General features: G+C 36.7%; 1 protein-coding gene across 8 annotated transcripts in view; it reads left to right on the forward strand.

The window, feature by feature from the left end:
* The window catches only part of TAOK3 (TAO kinase 3), a 213635-nt gene that overhangs the window by 111995 nt on the left and 85948 nt on the right, over positions 1–15692 (forward strand). For 7 of the 8 annotated variants that reach the window (XM_064379743.1, XM_064379747.1, XM_064379745.1 and 4 more), the window contains 6 exons: positions 1915–1986; positions 3042–3143; positions 6725–6770; positions 8117–8213; positions 10563–10676; positions 12432–12523. In XM_064379743.1, coding sequence (XP_064235813.1) covers positions 1915–1986; positions 3042–3143; positions 6725–6770; positions 8117–8213; positions 10563–10676; positions 12432–12523 — 523 coding nt within the window. The remainder of the gene's footprint in view (positions 1–1914; positions 1987–3041; positions 3144–6724; positions 6771–8116; positions 8214–10562; positions 10677–12431; positions 12524–15692) is intronic. The other variant, XM_064379749.1, reaches the window with a different exon arrangement.

Here is a 15692-nt window from a genome sequence, read left to right on the forward strand (position 1 = left end):
ATCCTGTCTTTACTACAAATACAAAAATTAGCCAGGCATGGTGGTGGGCACCTGGAATCCCAGGCTACTCAGGAAGCTATAGTGGGAGGATTGCTTGAGCCTGGGAGACAGGTTGCGGTGAACTGAGATTACACCACTGCACTCCAGCCTGAGTGACAGAGCAAGATCCTGTCTTTAAAATATATATACTGTCATATTTGGAGTATGGAGAAGACAAGTAGACATAATTATCATACAAGGCAACCTCTATAGATAAAAAATACACATATGTGCATACATAAATGTAGGTATGTATACATGTAATACAGTCTTATAAGTAATCCTGAAAATGAAAGTCCCTCTTAGGATTAATCTTACTTTCTGCTGTACTGTTCAATACAATAGCAAGTAGGCACATGTAACTATTCAAATTTGTTAATTAAAATTAAATAAAATTTAAAATTTCTCAGTCACACTAGCCACATTTCACATGTTACTCTTTTGGACAGTGTAGAAATAGAACTGTTCCATTATCATAGAAAGTTCTATCAGATAGCACTGCTCCAGGGATTATAATTGATATATATTCTGGTATAAATTCTTTTATAATTTTTCTACACATATACTCACATTATTACTATTTTGCAAAAATCAAATTCTGCTTTACAGTTTGTTTTTGACAAAAACATTTTAAACATCTTTTCATATTGCATTGCACATAGATTACCTCATTCCTTAAATGGTTATTTCATTATATGATCATATTTATTTTTTTAACTGGTTCTCCATTGATGGACAGTCTACCAAGTGAACCAGTATGGGTATTTTGGAAATATGACATTTTTTGTTTGATTCGATATGTTAAACCCTAATCATTTTTTATATTACAATCTTTCATGAATACGGAAAAGGATACAGAGAAACTACACATTAAAATGGGAATGGAAATGTCTATTTAGCCTATCAGAAATTGAAGCATCTTTGAACTGTGATACTGCAGTGTGAAGATATTTTAAAAGTCTCAGCCAGGCATGATGGCTCATGTCTGTAATCCCAGCACTTTGGGAGACTGAGGCGGGTGGATCACCTGAGGCCAGGAATTCAAAACCAGCCTGGCCAACATGGTGAAACTTCGTTTCTACAAAAAATACAAAAATTTGCCAGGCATGGTGGTGGGTGCCTGTAATATCAGCTACATGGGAGGCTGAGGCAGGAGAATCGCTTGAGCCCAGAAGGCAGAGGTTGCAGTGAGCCAAGATCATGCCATTGCACTCTAGCCTGGGTGACAAAGCAATTTCATCTCAAAAAATAAAATTAAATTGAAAAGTCTCTAGCTGCCTGGGCACAGTGGCCCACACCTGTAATTCCAACACTTTGGGAGGCAGAGGCAGGCAGATCATTTGAAGTCAGGAGTTCAAGACCAGCCTGGCCAACATGGTGAAACCCCATCTCTACTAAAAATACAAAAAAAATTAGTTTGGCATGGTGGCGCATGCCTGTAATTCCTGTCAAGTACTTGAGAGGCTAAAACGGGAATCACTTGAACCCAAGAGGTGGAGGTTGCAGTGAGCTGCCCTCCAGCCTGGGTGACAGAGTGAGACTCTGTATTAAAATAAATAAATAGGTCAGGTGCTGTGGCTCACGCCTATAATCCCAGCACTTTGGGAGGCCGAGGCGGGCAGATCACCCGAGGTTGGAAGTTCAAGACCAGCCTGACCAACATGGAGAAACCCCATCTCTACTAAAAATACAAAAAAATTAGCTGGGCATGGTGGCACATGTCTGTAATCCCAGCTACTCGGGAGGCTGAGGCAGGAGAATCTCTTGAACCCGGGAGGCAGAGGTTGCAGTAATAAAAAATAGACTCTAGTCGAATATTTACGTTAAATTGGCTGAAACGTCATTAATTCTTTTTCTTCTATCCTCTTAACACAGGCTACAAATGCTCACACCAACGAAGTGGTGGCAATTAAGAAGATGTCCTATAGTGGGAAGCAGACCCATGAGGTAAAATAGAGACAGTTGTGTACCTAAACTGAAATAAACAAGTTAGTGTGAAATTTAAAAAATTATTTGAACTTTTTTTGAGCACAATTTTTTTTACCTTATTGTGGGGCATATAATAAAAGTTCCTGGAGTTTTTTCATGTTTTTTTATAACTCCCATACAAATGTGTGAACATTCATAATTATTTTTAAGAAGGCCAACATTCTAATCTAGCTCAATCAACTATTTTGCAGTTTGGGTGAGGTGGCTCAGGCCTGTAATCCCAGCACTTTGGGAAGCCAAGGCTGGAGGATCGCTTGAGCCCAGGAACTCAAGACCAGCCTGGGCAATATGGTGAGACCTCACCTCTACAAAACATCAGAAAAACTAGCTGGGTGTTGTGGCGTGTGCCTGTAGTCCAGCCCGTAGTCCTCCCAGCTGAAGTGGGAGGATTACTTGAGCCAGGGATGTGGAGACTGCAGTGAGCCATGATTGCACCACTGCACTGTAGCCTGGGTGCCTGAAAAGAAAAAAACTATTTTGCAGACTAGAACATGGGTATATGTAATGGCTTTTTTGTATATATTTGGTGATAGATTTGTGTTTACATGTATTCAAACTAAAGAAATAGCATGTTTAGGCTGGGTGTGGTGGCTCACACCTGTGATCCCAGCACTTTGGGAGGTCAATGTAGGTGGATCACATAAGATCAGAAGTTCGAGAGCAGCCTGGCCAACATAGAGAAACCCTGTCTCTATTAAAAATACAAAAAAATTAGCTGGGCGTGGTGGTGCACACCGGTAGTCCCAGCTACTCACAAGAATTGCTTGAACCCAGGCAGCGGAGGTTACAGTGAGCCAAGATTGTGCCACTGCACTCTAGCCTAGGCAACAGATCAAGACTCCATCTCAATAAAAAAAAAAGAGAGAAATAGTAAGTTTAAATAGCTTCTTCATTTATTAAACATTTACTTTATGTCCATTTACAATAATATAAATAATATTATGTATGTATACTTGATAGGAAATACTATTTTCAGTTTGAAAATGAAAATATTTCCTTTCTGACTTCAATAGAAATGGCAAGATATTCTTAAGGAAGTTAAATTTTTACGACAGTTGAAGCATCCTAATACCATTGAGTACAAAGGCTGTTACTTGAAAGAGCACACTGCTTGGGTAAGTCAGAGGACCTCTATTTCTTTTACTATTGCTTTTTTTTTCTTCTTTTTCTATTAGCTCTTTGATCTGTAAAATTATTAGTCCCATTTCTGTTCCATTTAACTTTTATTATCAGTGTTTATTAACATTTGTTAATACCTTAGTGTGTCATATGGCATACATTCCGTAAGATTAAGTGATAGCCTATTGGAAATTCCGTTCTATAAGCGCTCAAAAAGAGATTGTGAAAAGTTGACATCTTTTTTTTTTGAGATGGAGTCTTGCTCTGTCACCAGACTGGAGTGCAGTGGCACAATCTCAGCTCACTGCCACCTCTGCCTCCCGGGTCCAAGCGATTCCCCTGCCAAAGCCTCCGAAGTAGAGACGGGGTTTCACCCTGTTGGCCAGGATGGTCTCGATCTCCTGACCTTGTGATCCTCCCACCTCAGCCTCCCAGAGTGCTGGGATTACAAGCCTGAGCCACCACACCCGGCTGACATCATTTTATAATTATTTATTTGTAAAAGTAAAAGGCACAGCCTTATATTCTCATCCTAGAATTTTTATCTTTGTCATTTCTTATCCTCCACTCCAGTTCCCCAACATTTGGAATTGTGCTTGATGTTTTCATCGCTGTGTGATTTTTACCAAACAGTGCCCACCATATGACCAAAAAAACCACTTTTCTTCTACTCTGTCATCTTAGTGTGACTTTTTTTTTTTTTTTTTGAGACAGAATTTTACTCTTGTTGCCCAGGTTGGAGTGCAGAGGCGCCATCTCCACTCACTGCAACCTCTGCCTCCCAAGTTCAAGTGATTCTTGAGCCTTAGCCTCCCAAGTAGCTGGGACTATAGGCACACACCACCACACCCAGCTAATTTTTTGTATTTTTAGTAGAGATGGGGTTGCACGGTGTTGGCCAGGCTGATCTCGAACTCTTGACCTCAAGTGATCCAGCCATTTCAGCTTCCCAAAGTGCTGGGATTACAGACCTGTGCCATTGTGCTCGGCCCTTAGTATATTTTTATATGGTTGTATTTCTGGTTTTACATTGGCACATTAGGTACATTTAGGGCATGAAAATGTTATCCTTTCTAATTTATCAAATTACACATTCCTACTTAAACTCCAATTTAACTAGCATTTATTGGTTACCAGGTACCAAGTCCTTTCCTGTATGTGATCTCTAATTAGGGAATGGAATTTTTGTTCCCAAATAGACTATCAAACAGTGTACTAAACATACACATTTCTGTTCAAGCAACTCTTGAGATATGTAGAACTATTGCTTCCATTCCAAAAATAAGAAATTAATCAAAGAAGTATCTCATTATCTAGAAATCCATTCTCTGGCAATCTCAGCTGCCTTGAAGGAGTCAAGAAAGTGATTTCAAACAAGCAGAATAAATGTTACAAAATCCAAGTGCTAAAATCTCATGTGTTTTAAGTCTTCAGAAAATCCTCCATACTCTTGAAGCCCGTTTTCTTTTAGATTTTATAGACTCTTAATAAGCTTGGCTACCTGGTTTCTGTCTACAATTGATTTGATAGACCAATTAGAAAGAGCTCTAAGGAACTGAGTTGTTAGAGACATGCATACAAACAGGCATAAGAATAATTTGACCATACGGAAAGTCAGGGAAGCTAGAAAGCAGACCTAATAATTTAAAGGCAGAGCAACTAGAGCCGTTTAGTGTCAGGAGCAAACAACCAGCTCAGGTGCCTTTGTGTTATAGAATAATAGGGGAAAAAATATTTGTGACAAAAATGTTGAGTTTTTAAACATGTAATTTAAAAAATATAATGCAACTATAAACATATTAATTCTATTCAGTTTTAAAGTTCTATATTCATATTTCATATGCTCGGTTTAAGGAAGTTACGTATGCATATTCAGTTACTTTTAAAAATTAGAAAATTATATGATAAAATTTTGAAATACTTTCAAGAAAATTGACTAAAGAAAAAGTAGGCTGGGCACAGTGGCTCATGCCTGTAATCCCAGCACTTTGGGAGGCCAAGGTGGGTGGATCATGAAGTCAGGAGTTCGAGACCAGCCTCCTGACCAACATGGTGAAACCCCATCTCTGAAAAAAAAAAAGAGAAAAAGTAGGGGACATAAAGGCTAGTGTTCATTATAACATTTACTCATGTGGAGTCTTCCATTTTATAATAAGAAATAAGATTAATGTTTCTGAATCTGTTTGTTTTTAATGTCAAGCAGAAAAGTATAATAAGATGTTTAAATTTTAAACTTCTGAACCTCTCATATTGTTCTCAATTATTCCAGAAATGCAAGGTACATAGTATATAAATATATAACTATAAAATTATAACATATAAGACATTATTATATATAATATATAACTGTTTTAAGTATGTTATATCTAATATAATTATATTCTATATTATATAGACAGTATACTTATATTTACAATATTAATATATTCATGTTATATATCTTGATATTGATATATTGATATTTAAAATATATAACCATAAAAGTATAATAGTTTCTAAATTTTTAGCTTCTAGAATTCTCATATTCTAAATTACCTCAGTAATGCAAGGTACATAATACATACAAATATATTTTCACTTTAATTTTTTTAATGAAAGGAACTAATATGTTATATTGGTTATATCTGGTTGATTATAGGAAATTTATATTTCATAATGAGCATGTACTACTCTTTTAAATAACAAAATAATAATTTGTAGGAGTGTGGATGCTTGCATGTGTGTGTGGAGATTGGTTGCTAAGCCCTAATAGTTTTGACTTTGATTATAAATCAATAGTCTTGGACACCTAAAAAAAATCTAGGATAAGAGTAAAGAAACGGGTTTCTCATTTTTGCTTTTAGAAAGCCTCCCCAGATGGCAAACCCAATAACTATCAATAGCTTCCACCTCTTGAGTTCCAGCGATTCTCTGGCCTTAGCCTCCCAAGTAGCTGGGACAACAGATGCAAGCCACCACGCCCAGCTAATTTTTTGTATTTTTAGTAGAGATGGGGTTTCACCATGTTGACTAGGCTGGTCTCAAACTCCTGGTCTCAGGTAATATGCCTGCCTCAGCCTCCTAAAATGTTGGAATTACAGGCGTAAGCTACTACACCCAGCCTATTGATAGTATTATAATATAAAGTGTGAAGAAAAGGAATTTACTACTTATTGGCTTATTTTATTTGACTGGTATAACCCCAGTATAGATTTTACTGGCTCATGTATTTGTTTGCCACTTTCTAAGTTACAAATTTATAGTACAACCTAGTCTCCTGAGTCCTTTTTGAAATAAAGTAGTGAAGGAGTTAATAAATAATTTGGCAATCTTGGTTTCACCATGTATAGTAAATATTTCTATATCTAGTCCCCCAATAATCTTTAGGCCAATTCCAAGCAAAAAATAATAAAAACTGAGATGATGAAAATTATAAAAATCAATTAGTGCCAGATGACCAAAATTCACTCCAAGTTCAGGTAGATCAGAACATTTATTCACCTAGTATTCTTAATTCCTTGGTTGGTTGATTAGTTGGTTTCAGCAGTTTTTTTAAATTAACTTTCATTATTCTGAATATTATTTTAATCTCTTACAGTTGGTGATGGAATATTGCTTAGGCTCAGCCTCTGATTTATTAGAAGGTAAGAAAAAAGGAATTATACTCTCTGCTTTACTTTGATCAGAAAGTTATCTACTGCCATACTAAAGAGTCGTTTGGGCAGTCTAATTGAATTATGGCTTGGACTTTAGGGTTGTGTGGATAAGCTATGCACACTTCATCTCTTCAATGCCAGTGAAAGTGTCTGCGTGATGTTAGCAGTCTTCTTCCTGTTTTAGTTCATGACCCATCCAGGGCAGGTACTACCAAAATGTTTGGCTAATGTGATATGGTATGTGTAGCCAAAAACATATTCATGGGTATATGTGAAAGAGAGGTGGATATTCTCATATTATATTGATATTAAACCCTTTCAGAAATCTTGACTGACCCGGTTCCTCTCTGCAGATGCTGCTATAACCAGAGGCTGTGTTAAAAATTTACATTAAAAAAAATCTTGAGCCAGGCATGGAGGCTCACACCTGTAATACCAGCTACTGTCTGAAAACAGCCTGACCAACATGGAGAAACCCCATCTCTATGAAAAATACAAAATTAGCCAGGCATGGTGGCAGATGCCTGTAATCCCAGCTGCTCGGGAGGCTGAGGCAAGAGAATCGCTTGAACCCAGGAGGCAGAGGTTGCAGTGAGCCAAGACCGTGCCATTGCACTCCAGCCTCGGCAATGAGCGAAACTCCATCTCAAAAATAAAAGATAAAACTACCAGCTACTTAGGAGTCTGAGATAGGAGGATCACTTGAGCCCAGAATTTCAAGGCTACAGTGAGCTTTGATCACAACACTGCACTCCAGCCTGGGTAACAGAGTGAGAGCCCTGTCTCAAAAAAAAAAAAAATTAAATCACTATTGGTTTCTTTTTTTTGGTTTGTTTGCTTTTTTTGTTGTTGTTTAGACACAACTGTTGATTTCTGAATAGAAATTTCTTATTAGCTGCTTTCACAAATAATGAAAATCTGTAGTTTGAAGGAGTAATTAAAGATGGCTTTGTGGCAGGGGAGAATAATGTAACCTACAACACTCCAGACATTTAAAATGTTGGAAGGGACTGGTTAATTTGGACCTGGTTAATTGGAATCAGTGTGACTTGGCTTGCAACTGACAAGTAAATTAACTGCATCATTTAAGGAATATCAGGCTTTTTTTGTTTTGTTTTTGTTTTGAAGGCTCATTTCTGTTTATGTGCTTGGGTTTCCTGTTACCTGATCACTTATTCCCTTCTATAGAAGATCTGTATCCTATATATTTAGGTGAATGTGTTCCCAAATTGTCATGTGAGAAAGTATGCAACTCAGTCTGGTATAGTTGTATAAAATAATAAAATGAGGAATGAAACTGATCATCTGCTGACTTTTATTTTTTCCTTCCTCAGTTCATAAAAAACCACTTCAGGAAGTAGAGATCGCCGCCATTACTCATGGAGCCTTGCATGGACTAGCCTACCTACATTCTCATGCATTGATTCATAGGTAAGATTAGAGACCAGTTATATTTCATTTCAGTTACAGGACTGTCTATTCCAGGAACCTTGAAGATTAGTGCATACTCCAGTTTTTAGGTTGGCTAAACATTCATTGGAAGCAAATAGATTGCTGCTTCTGGATATGAGGAGTAAAGTTGCCAGAATTTAGCTTCTATCTCCTATTCTCTCCTATGTATCCAGAATTATATCATCTTTGTTCAGTAGGTAACTATTCTCCAGGCTGAGTGTTACAGGGAAATTTGAAAAAGGGCCCAGCAATCTTTAGATACTGTGTCATGAAGAAAAGAAATTTAACCTTCCTTGAATATATTTATCTCTTAGCAGAGTTATTGACCCTTTCCTATTATAAATAACAAGCTAGTCTTATATAAATATATGCTATTTTATAACTTTGAAATATTTCACATTTTTATAATTCATATGGATACTTAGGAAGATATTATCTTTACTGTATTTTGGCAGGTGAAGAGACTTAACTAGCCGAGAGTTTCACAGAATTTGAGTAATATATTAAGGATTGAAACTCAACTTTCTTAACTCCTATTCTAGGGCTTTTTTCTACTTGTATTTTCTCTACCACACCACCACTCTCCTCCCTGCAACCTCCCTCCCTCCATTAACTTCTAGAGAAAGATGTTACTAATCTTTCCTTTGCTCAGTAATGAACTTTTAGTGTAGTTACATTAATGAATAGGGAGAGGAGTAGTGACATTTTAGGTAGGTATAAAGAATCTGAGATGGCTCACAAATGAAAGAAAACAACTGGCATTTACTAGGAAGAAGTGAAACTATTAGGTCATGGTTCCTCTTTTGCTCCTGTTTTAATCACCCCAGCGTAGCCATGACCACTTACGGGTACCACACAAGCAGAACTTCCTCAAGATTAGGCAGACCAAAATCCTGCTGGGAATTAAGGACAAAGAGTGAACCTAATCATGTTAATAAATGCTGATTAAATAAAATTATCATAATGTCTATAGATCTGACAACTTTTTAAAAATATATGTCTTTGATACCAAGGTGTTAATACTGCTGCCAACTTGCTTGTGATGGTTTTGTCTGCTCTCATTTAAAGCCACAGTTCAGTTTTTTGTGCCATTATTACCTTAATCTGCACATTAACTTAATATTTTAGTCTGTATTATACTTTATCTTCTTTAGTATGTGAAATAATTTGCTGAAGAGACAAAAAACTATAAAGAATGTTTTTTAAACTTAAAACTAAATACTTTGTTTCATATTTTTATTGTTTCAATTTAAAAGCTAGTTCAGTCTCCTAACTGAAGATAGGTAAAGAAAATATTTTTCTGTTGTGAAGAAAAATAAATAATGCATTTTTTTTTAGTTCTGTGTGCCAGTGCCTAATGTCACCACGAGGAAGGAAACTGAATTTTCAAGGGAAGTTTTTATAAAAGTTATTTTGAAGTATTTGAACCTTACCATTTTCAGCTTGACATAAATTTTCCTCATCTTCTCCGTTTTATCTTTTTGCTGACCATCAACTTCGAATTCATGGTTTCTAGTGCTCATTACGCCTCATGCCTTTTTTAAAAAGAATAAGGAATACATCCACACCTTCTCATTCTAAGTTACCATACTGAAGAATGAATTTTTAAATTATATTTTTAAAACCTTTTGCTCTATAATTCATCTACTAGCTTTAATAGTAACCACATGCAATCCTTTGTAGTAATACAGTAGAAATGCCATTTCCTAACCCCTAATCCGTGTTTGTTTTGATCTTTCAGGGTCTTCTTTTTACTGTACAGAGTTATTTTTAAAATAACACCTTCTATATAACATGTACCTCAAATGCCTTAGAATTGCAGTTACAATTAAAGGCAGAGTAAAGGGTCACAGGCAAGAAAGAAAAGGTATGTGTGTAGTTGAGGTTTATTGGTAGGTAGTCAATACAGAATTGTTTAGCCTCCAAAAATGTCACATAATGTGTAAAAGCAGTAAAAGCAGTTACAATTGGCACCAATTTTCTCAGCACAGGGAAAACGATTGATAACTAGATTGGCCTTTAAGAATATGCTTTTATAAGGGTAGCAGCTGAATAGGTTTCCTTGTCTGCCATGTCTGCCTTTTTTCTCATTGTATTCCCTCCCTCTGAAGAAAGCTCTACCTTTAAGTAATTACTATGACCTACCTGCAAGTACACCCAGGAATCTGGGCCCCCTTACAACATGCAGTAATTACTAAATCTCCTTCTGGCTATCTGAGCAAGGTTTTTTTTTTTAATAAACTTTTTGTCTTATTAATTGCATGCTCTGACCTATTCCATAATCAAAATTGAAAAGCAATTTTCTAACCCTTTTATTTTTTCCTATAGGGATATTAAAGCAGGAAATATTCTTCTAACAGAGCCAGGTCAGGTAAAACTAGCTGATTTCGGGTCTGCCTCAATGGCTTCTCCTGCCAACTCCTTCGTGGGCACACCTTACTGGTATGTAGAATTAGGAAGTATGACATAGTTTTAAAATATGCATACATGAACTTATGGTACTGGTTTGGCTTGGTTTTGTGACAATGTCTTAGCAATGTCCCTCAAAACGAGATTTATTTGAGAAGGATAGAAAACCCACTGGCATAAAAAGAAACACTCTGACTTAGTATAAAATTTACAGTGACTTTAAATTGTGCAATTAAGGTTGGTGTCACTGTGTGTAAACTGAGCAGGATTATCAACTCACTGACTAGCTCAGGTTTTCAATTTCATTTGCAGTTTCTTTTGAACTTTTCTCTTGAGGCAAAGCCTCCACGTAAGGACAGGGCAGCTTCTTTTGCCTGAGTAGCCAACAAACAGAGATGGTACCTTTCAGTGAAAGAAATCCAAGTTCTTGTCCTTATTAAGTTCTCTGATAGGTTACCTAGCTTGTCAGTCTGGCTCAGAGTTTTTGACCCTATTTTTTTCCAGATTCTTTTCCTTCCTTTCATAGGCACGTTGGAATTTCATTATGCCTTACAAAGTGACTTAGATCTCTGCAAAATTACTTGCCTACTAAAAAAAATCAGCTAGTCTTTAACATTATTTCTATCACCAAATAACATTTACCAAGCAACTGATTACACATCATAATAGAGCACAGTCTTTTCAAAGCATATTAAATGGATAGGGCCCCTGCCTTCCTAATGTAGATGCATTATGGACAAACAAGTAAAGTAACATCCATTACCACAACCTGGGTTTTGTTTTTTTGTTTTTTTTTTTTTTGTAAGTTTTAGTATCTTTGGAACAGCTGATTATATCACTTGATATGGTTCCATAAAGTATTTTTCATGTTGTTTAATTATTTTAAAAGAATATAGCCGGCCAGGCGCGGTGGCTCAAGCCTGTAATCCCAGCACTTTGGGAGGCCGAGGCAGGTGGATCACGAGGTCAAGAGATCGAGGCCATCCTGGTCAACATGGTGAAACCCCGTCTCTACTAAAAATACAAAAAAAAAAATTAGCTGGGCATGGTGGCGTGTGCCTGTAATCCCAGCTACTCAGGAGGCTGAGGCAGGAGAATTGCCTGAACCCAGGAGGCGGAGGTTGCAGTGAGCCGAGATCGTGCCATTGCACTCCAGCCTGGGTAACAAGAGCATAGCCAGATGTGGTGGTACATGCCTGTAATCCCAGCTACTTGGGAGGCTGAGGCATGAGAATCACTTGAACCCGGGAGGCAGAGGCTACAGTGAGCCAAGATGGCGCCACTGCACCCCAGCCTGGGCTGCAAAGTGAGAATCTGTCTCAAAAAAAAAAAAAAAGTATTTCCTACTTTATTTAATTACTTTAAACAATATGAAAAATACTTTTTGGAACTATATAAAGCAATATAATCAGCTGTTCCAAAGTAATCATTTATTTAAGTATTTTATGTATATTAATTCTTTACAAATTTCTGTAAAGTTGCTTTGAGAATTCTCTCCATTTTACAGGTGAAGAAACTGATGTACAGATAGGTTAAGTAACTTACCTAAGATCAAACTGATAGTAAGGAGTGGAGCCAGTCTTTATTGAAAATAATGTATTGTGTCATGTAAATCACCAAGTAGATTAAATTTTGAAGTGTTTTTCAAAATTATTTGTGTAAGGAAATAATACCTATATCAGATAAAATTTCAGAATACCCTTAAGAAGAGCTATTTCATTCAATTACTTTACTGGAGAAATTTTGTTTTTAATCTACAACTTGAATTTTGTACCTTATGTTTGGAAGGATGGCTCCAGAGGTGATCTTAGCTATGGATGAAGGACAATATGATGGAAAAGTTGATATTTGGTCACTTGGCATCACTTGTATTGAATTGGGTGAGTAAAGAGTTGTTTTCATTATATTTTTTAAAATTGTATTTTGCAGATGAATTTTCATTGTATTTTTAAGAATCACTTCTTATGATTAGGAGTTATTCATCTGGCTATTTAATGAGTTACTGGTATATGTGTGCTAGGTGATGTGAGTTTATTATATATATTTTTATGCTCTTTCATAACACAGAAGATTGCTTTCTCTTTGCTACATTTTCACATTATTAATTTTTTTTTTTTTTTTGAGACAGAGTCTTGCTCTGTCAAGCTGGAGTGCATTGGTGTGATCTCAGCTCATTGCAACCTCCACCTCCCAGGTTCAAGCAATTCTCCTGCTTTAGCCTCCTGAATACCTGGGATTACAGGCACCTGCCACCATGCCTGGCTAATTTTTGTATTTTTTTTAGTAGAGATGGAGTTTTTCTGTGTTGGCCAGGCTGGTCTCAAATTCCTGACCTCAGGAGATCTGTCTGCCTTGACCTCCCAAAGCTCTGGAATTATAGGTGTGAGACACCGTGCCCAGCATCATGTTATTAATTTAATTAAAGGAGTTGAAGCAGATATGGCAGTTAACAAATAGAATACAAAATAGTACATAGTAATATATGAAAAATATCCATTCTCCATTCTATGAATGATAATATATGTCCTACCTTTATGGGAGTTTCCATTACCTTAATTTATACTCCAACTTGTATTAGGGAAATCTGAAAAAGTAATAGAAAGTTTATCAGGGATCTGACTCTAAAACTGTATTTGACCCATGTAGAGCACAACTGTGAAGAAAACTTTGTGTTAGAGGATACCTCAGCCATGAAGTTATTCCCCAAATATTGTTGCAGTTATCTAAAATTGTCTTAAGTGCCATAGAATCTCTCCTTTGGTTGTATATTTTGAACTTTAATATATCTTAAATTTAACCTCTATCCAGTGGTATGCTGGTAAAGTTAACAGATGAATCTCCTATGGAGAGGGGAAAAGGCCTTGATTTGTAGCTTTGCCAATTTCCATGGTGTAAATACTCCTGCTATAGCCAGTGCTCTTCACTCAATGTGAAACTGGGGAAAGATGCACACAATGGTCTTTCCAAAGCCAGTATGAGCTAGCTACAGCATAATATTGCCTTTATCTAGATATTTTCATTAATTTTAAATTAAAAATGTTAAACTTTTAAAAAATCAGTTTTTAAAAAAGTCGTAGGACCAAAATTAGCTAAAACAACTTTGAAGAAATCGAATTTGGACAGAAGAATCACTACCCCAAATCTATACCATAATCATTAAATCCATACAGTATTGGTGCAGGGAAAGACTAGTATCTAAGAGAACAGACTAGGAAACTGTAGTGTGAGTCAGATTTTAGTAAAAGACAGAGAAGCCATTACAGATTAATGGGGAAAGGATGGCTCATTTGATAAATACTGAGAAATTTGTTAATTATATGATAAAACTAAAACTGGCTTCCTAGCTATATCATACACAAAAATAAATTTCAGATTGGTTAAATGTCCAAAAGTAAAAAGCAAAACTTTAAAACATTTAAGAGAAGCCCTAATGCCTCAGTTTTCTCATCTGTGAAATAGAAATAATGATAGTACCCACTTTGTGGGTTTGTTATGAAGATTAATTAATTAATATCTATAATGTGCTTAGAACATGGCCTGGCATATAATAAGCACTATGTGCCAGGCACAGTGGCTCACACCTGTAATCCCAGCACTTTGGGAGACTGAGGCAGGCAGAGCACCTGAGGTCGGGAGTTCAAGACCAGCCTGACCAACATGGAATAACCTCGTCTCTACTAAAAATAAAAAAATTAGCCGGGCATGGTGGTGCATGCCTGTAATCCCAGCTACTCAGGAGGTTGAGGTAAGAGAATTGTTTGAACCTGCGAGACAGAGGTTGTGGTGAGCTGAGATCGTTCTACTGCACTCCAACCTGGGCAACAAGAGCAAAACTCCGCCTCAAAAAAAAAAAGCCCAAACAACCAGTAGAAATATGGGTAAGGGCTATGATTAAGTGAAGCTGAGGTAGGAGAATCACCTGAACCCAGAAGTCAAGACTGCAGTGAGCCATGATCACTCCACTACACTGTAGCCTGGGTGATGGGAGTAAGACCCTGTCTCAAATAAAAATAAAAAGAATATCATTAAGCAATTCATGGAAGAGGAAACCTAAATGGACAACAAACATCCAAAGACACTCAGCCTTGTTAGTAATCAGAAAAATGCAATTTGAAAAAATTTGACGTTTATGAGATTGGCAAGAGTGTCAAGTCTGCGAATAATTAATTTGGAGAAGCTGCTAAGGAAACAAGAACTCTGTATGCGTACACACTGGAAAATGTGTACAAGGGTGCAATTGTTTTTCTAGTAGCCAGAAAAGGTAGAAATAGCCTAAATTTTTATCGAAAAAAATGTATAAATAAATTATGGAATACTGTATAACAATTAAGAAGCAACTGGATCATTGGTAGCTTGATGGGGATAACGTTGAATCCGTAAATTACTTTGGGCAGTATGGCCATTTTCACGATATTGTTTCTTCCTAACCATGAACATGGAATGTTTCTCCATCTGTTTGTGTCCTCTCTTATTTCGTTGAGCAGTGATTTGTAGTTCTCCTTGAAGAGGTCCTTTACGTTCCTTGTTAGTTGTATTCCTAGGTATTTTATTCTCTTTGTAGCAATTGTGAATGGCAGTTCGTTCTTGATTTGGCTCTCTTTAAGTCTGTTATTGGTATATAGGAATGCTTGTGATTTTTGCACATTGATTTTGTATCCTGAGACTTTGCTGAAGTTGCTTATCAGTTTCAGGAGATTTTGGGCTGAGGTGATAGGGTCTTCTAGATATACAATCATGTCGTCTGCAAATAGAGACAATTTGACTTCCTCCTTTCCTATTTGAATACCCTTTATTTCTTTTTCTTGCCTGATTGCTCTGGCTAGAACTTCCAGTACTATATTGAATAGGAGTGGTGAGAGAGGGCATCCTTGTCTAGTGCCAGATTTCAAAGGGAATGCTTCCAGTTTTTGCCCATTCAGTATGATATTGGCTGTCGGTTTGTCATAAATAGCTTTTATTATTTTGAGATATGTTCCATCGATACCTAGTTTATTGAGAGTTTTTAGCATAAAGGCTGTTGAATTTTGTCGAAGGCCTTCTCTGCATCAA

Source organism: Aotus nancymaae, unplaced genomic scaffold (assembly GCF_030222135.1).
Source record: "Aotus nancymaae isolate 86718 unplaced genomic scaffold, 86718_ANA_hifiasm-v0.15.2.pri h1tg000021l, whole genome shotgun sequence".
Classification (NCBI taxonomy): Eukaryota; Metazoa; Chordata; class Mammalia; order Primates; family Aotidae; genus Aotus; species Aotus nancymaae.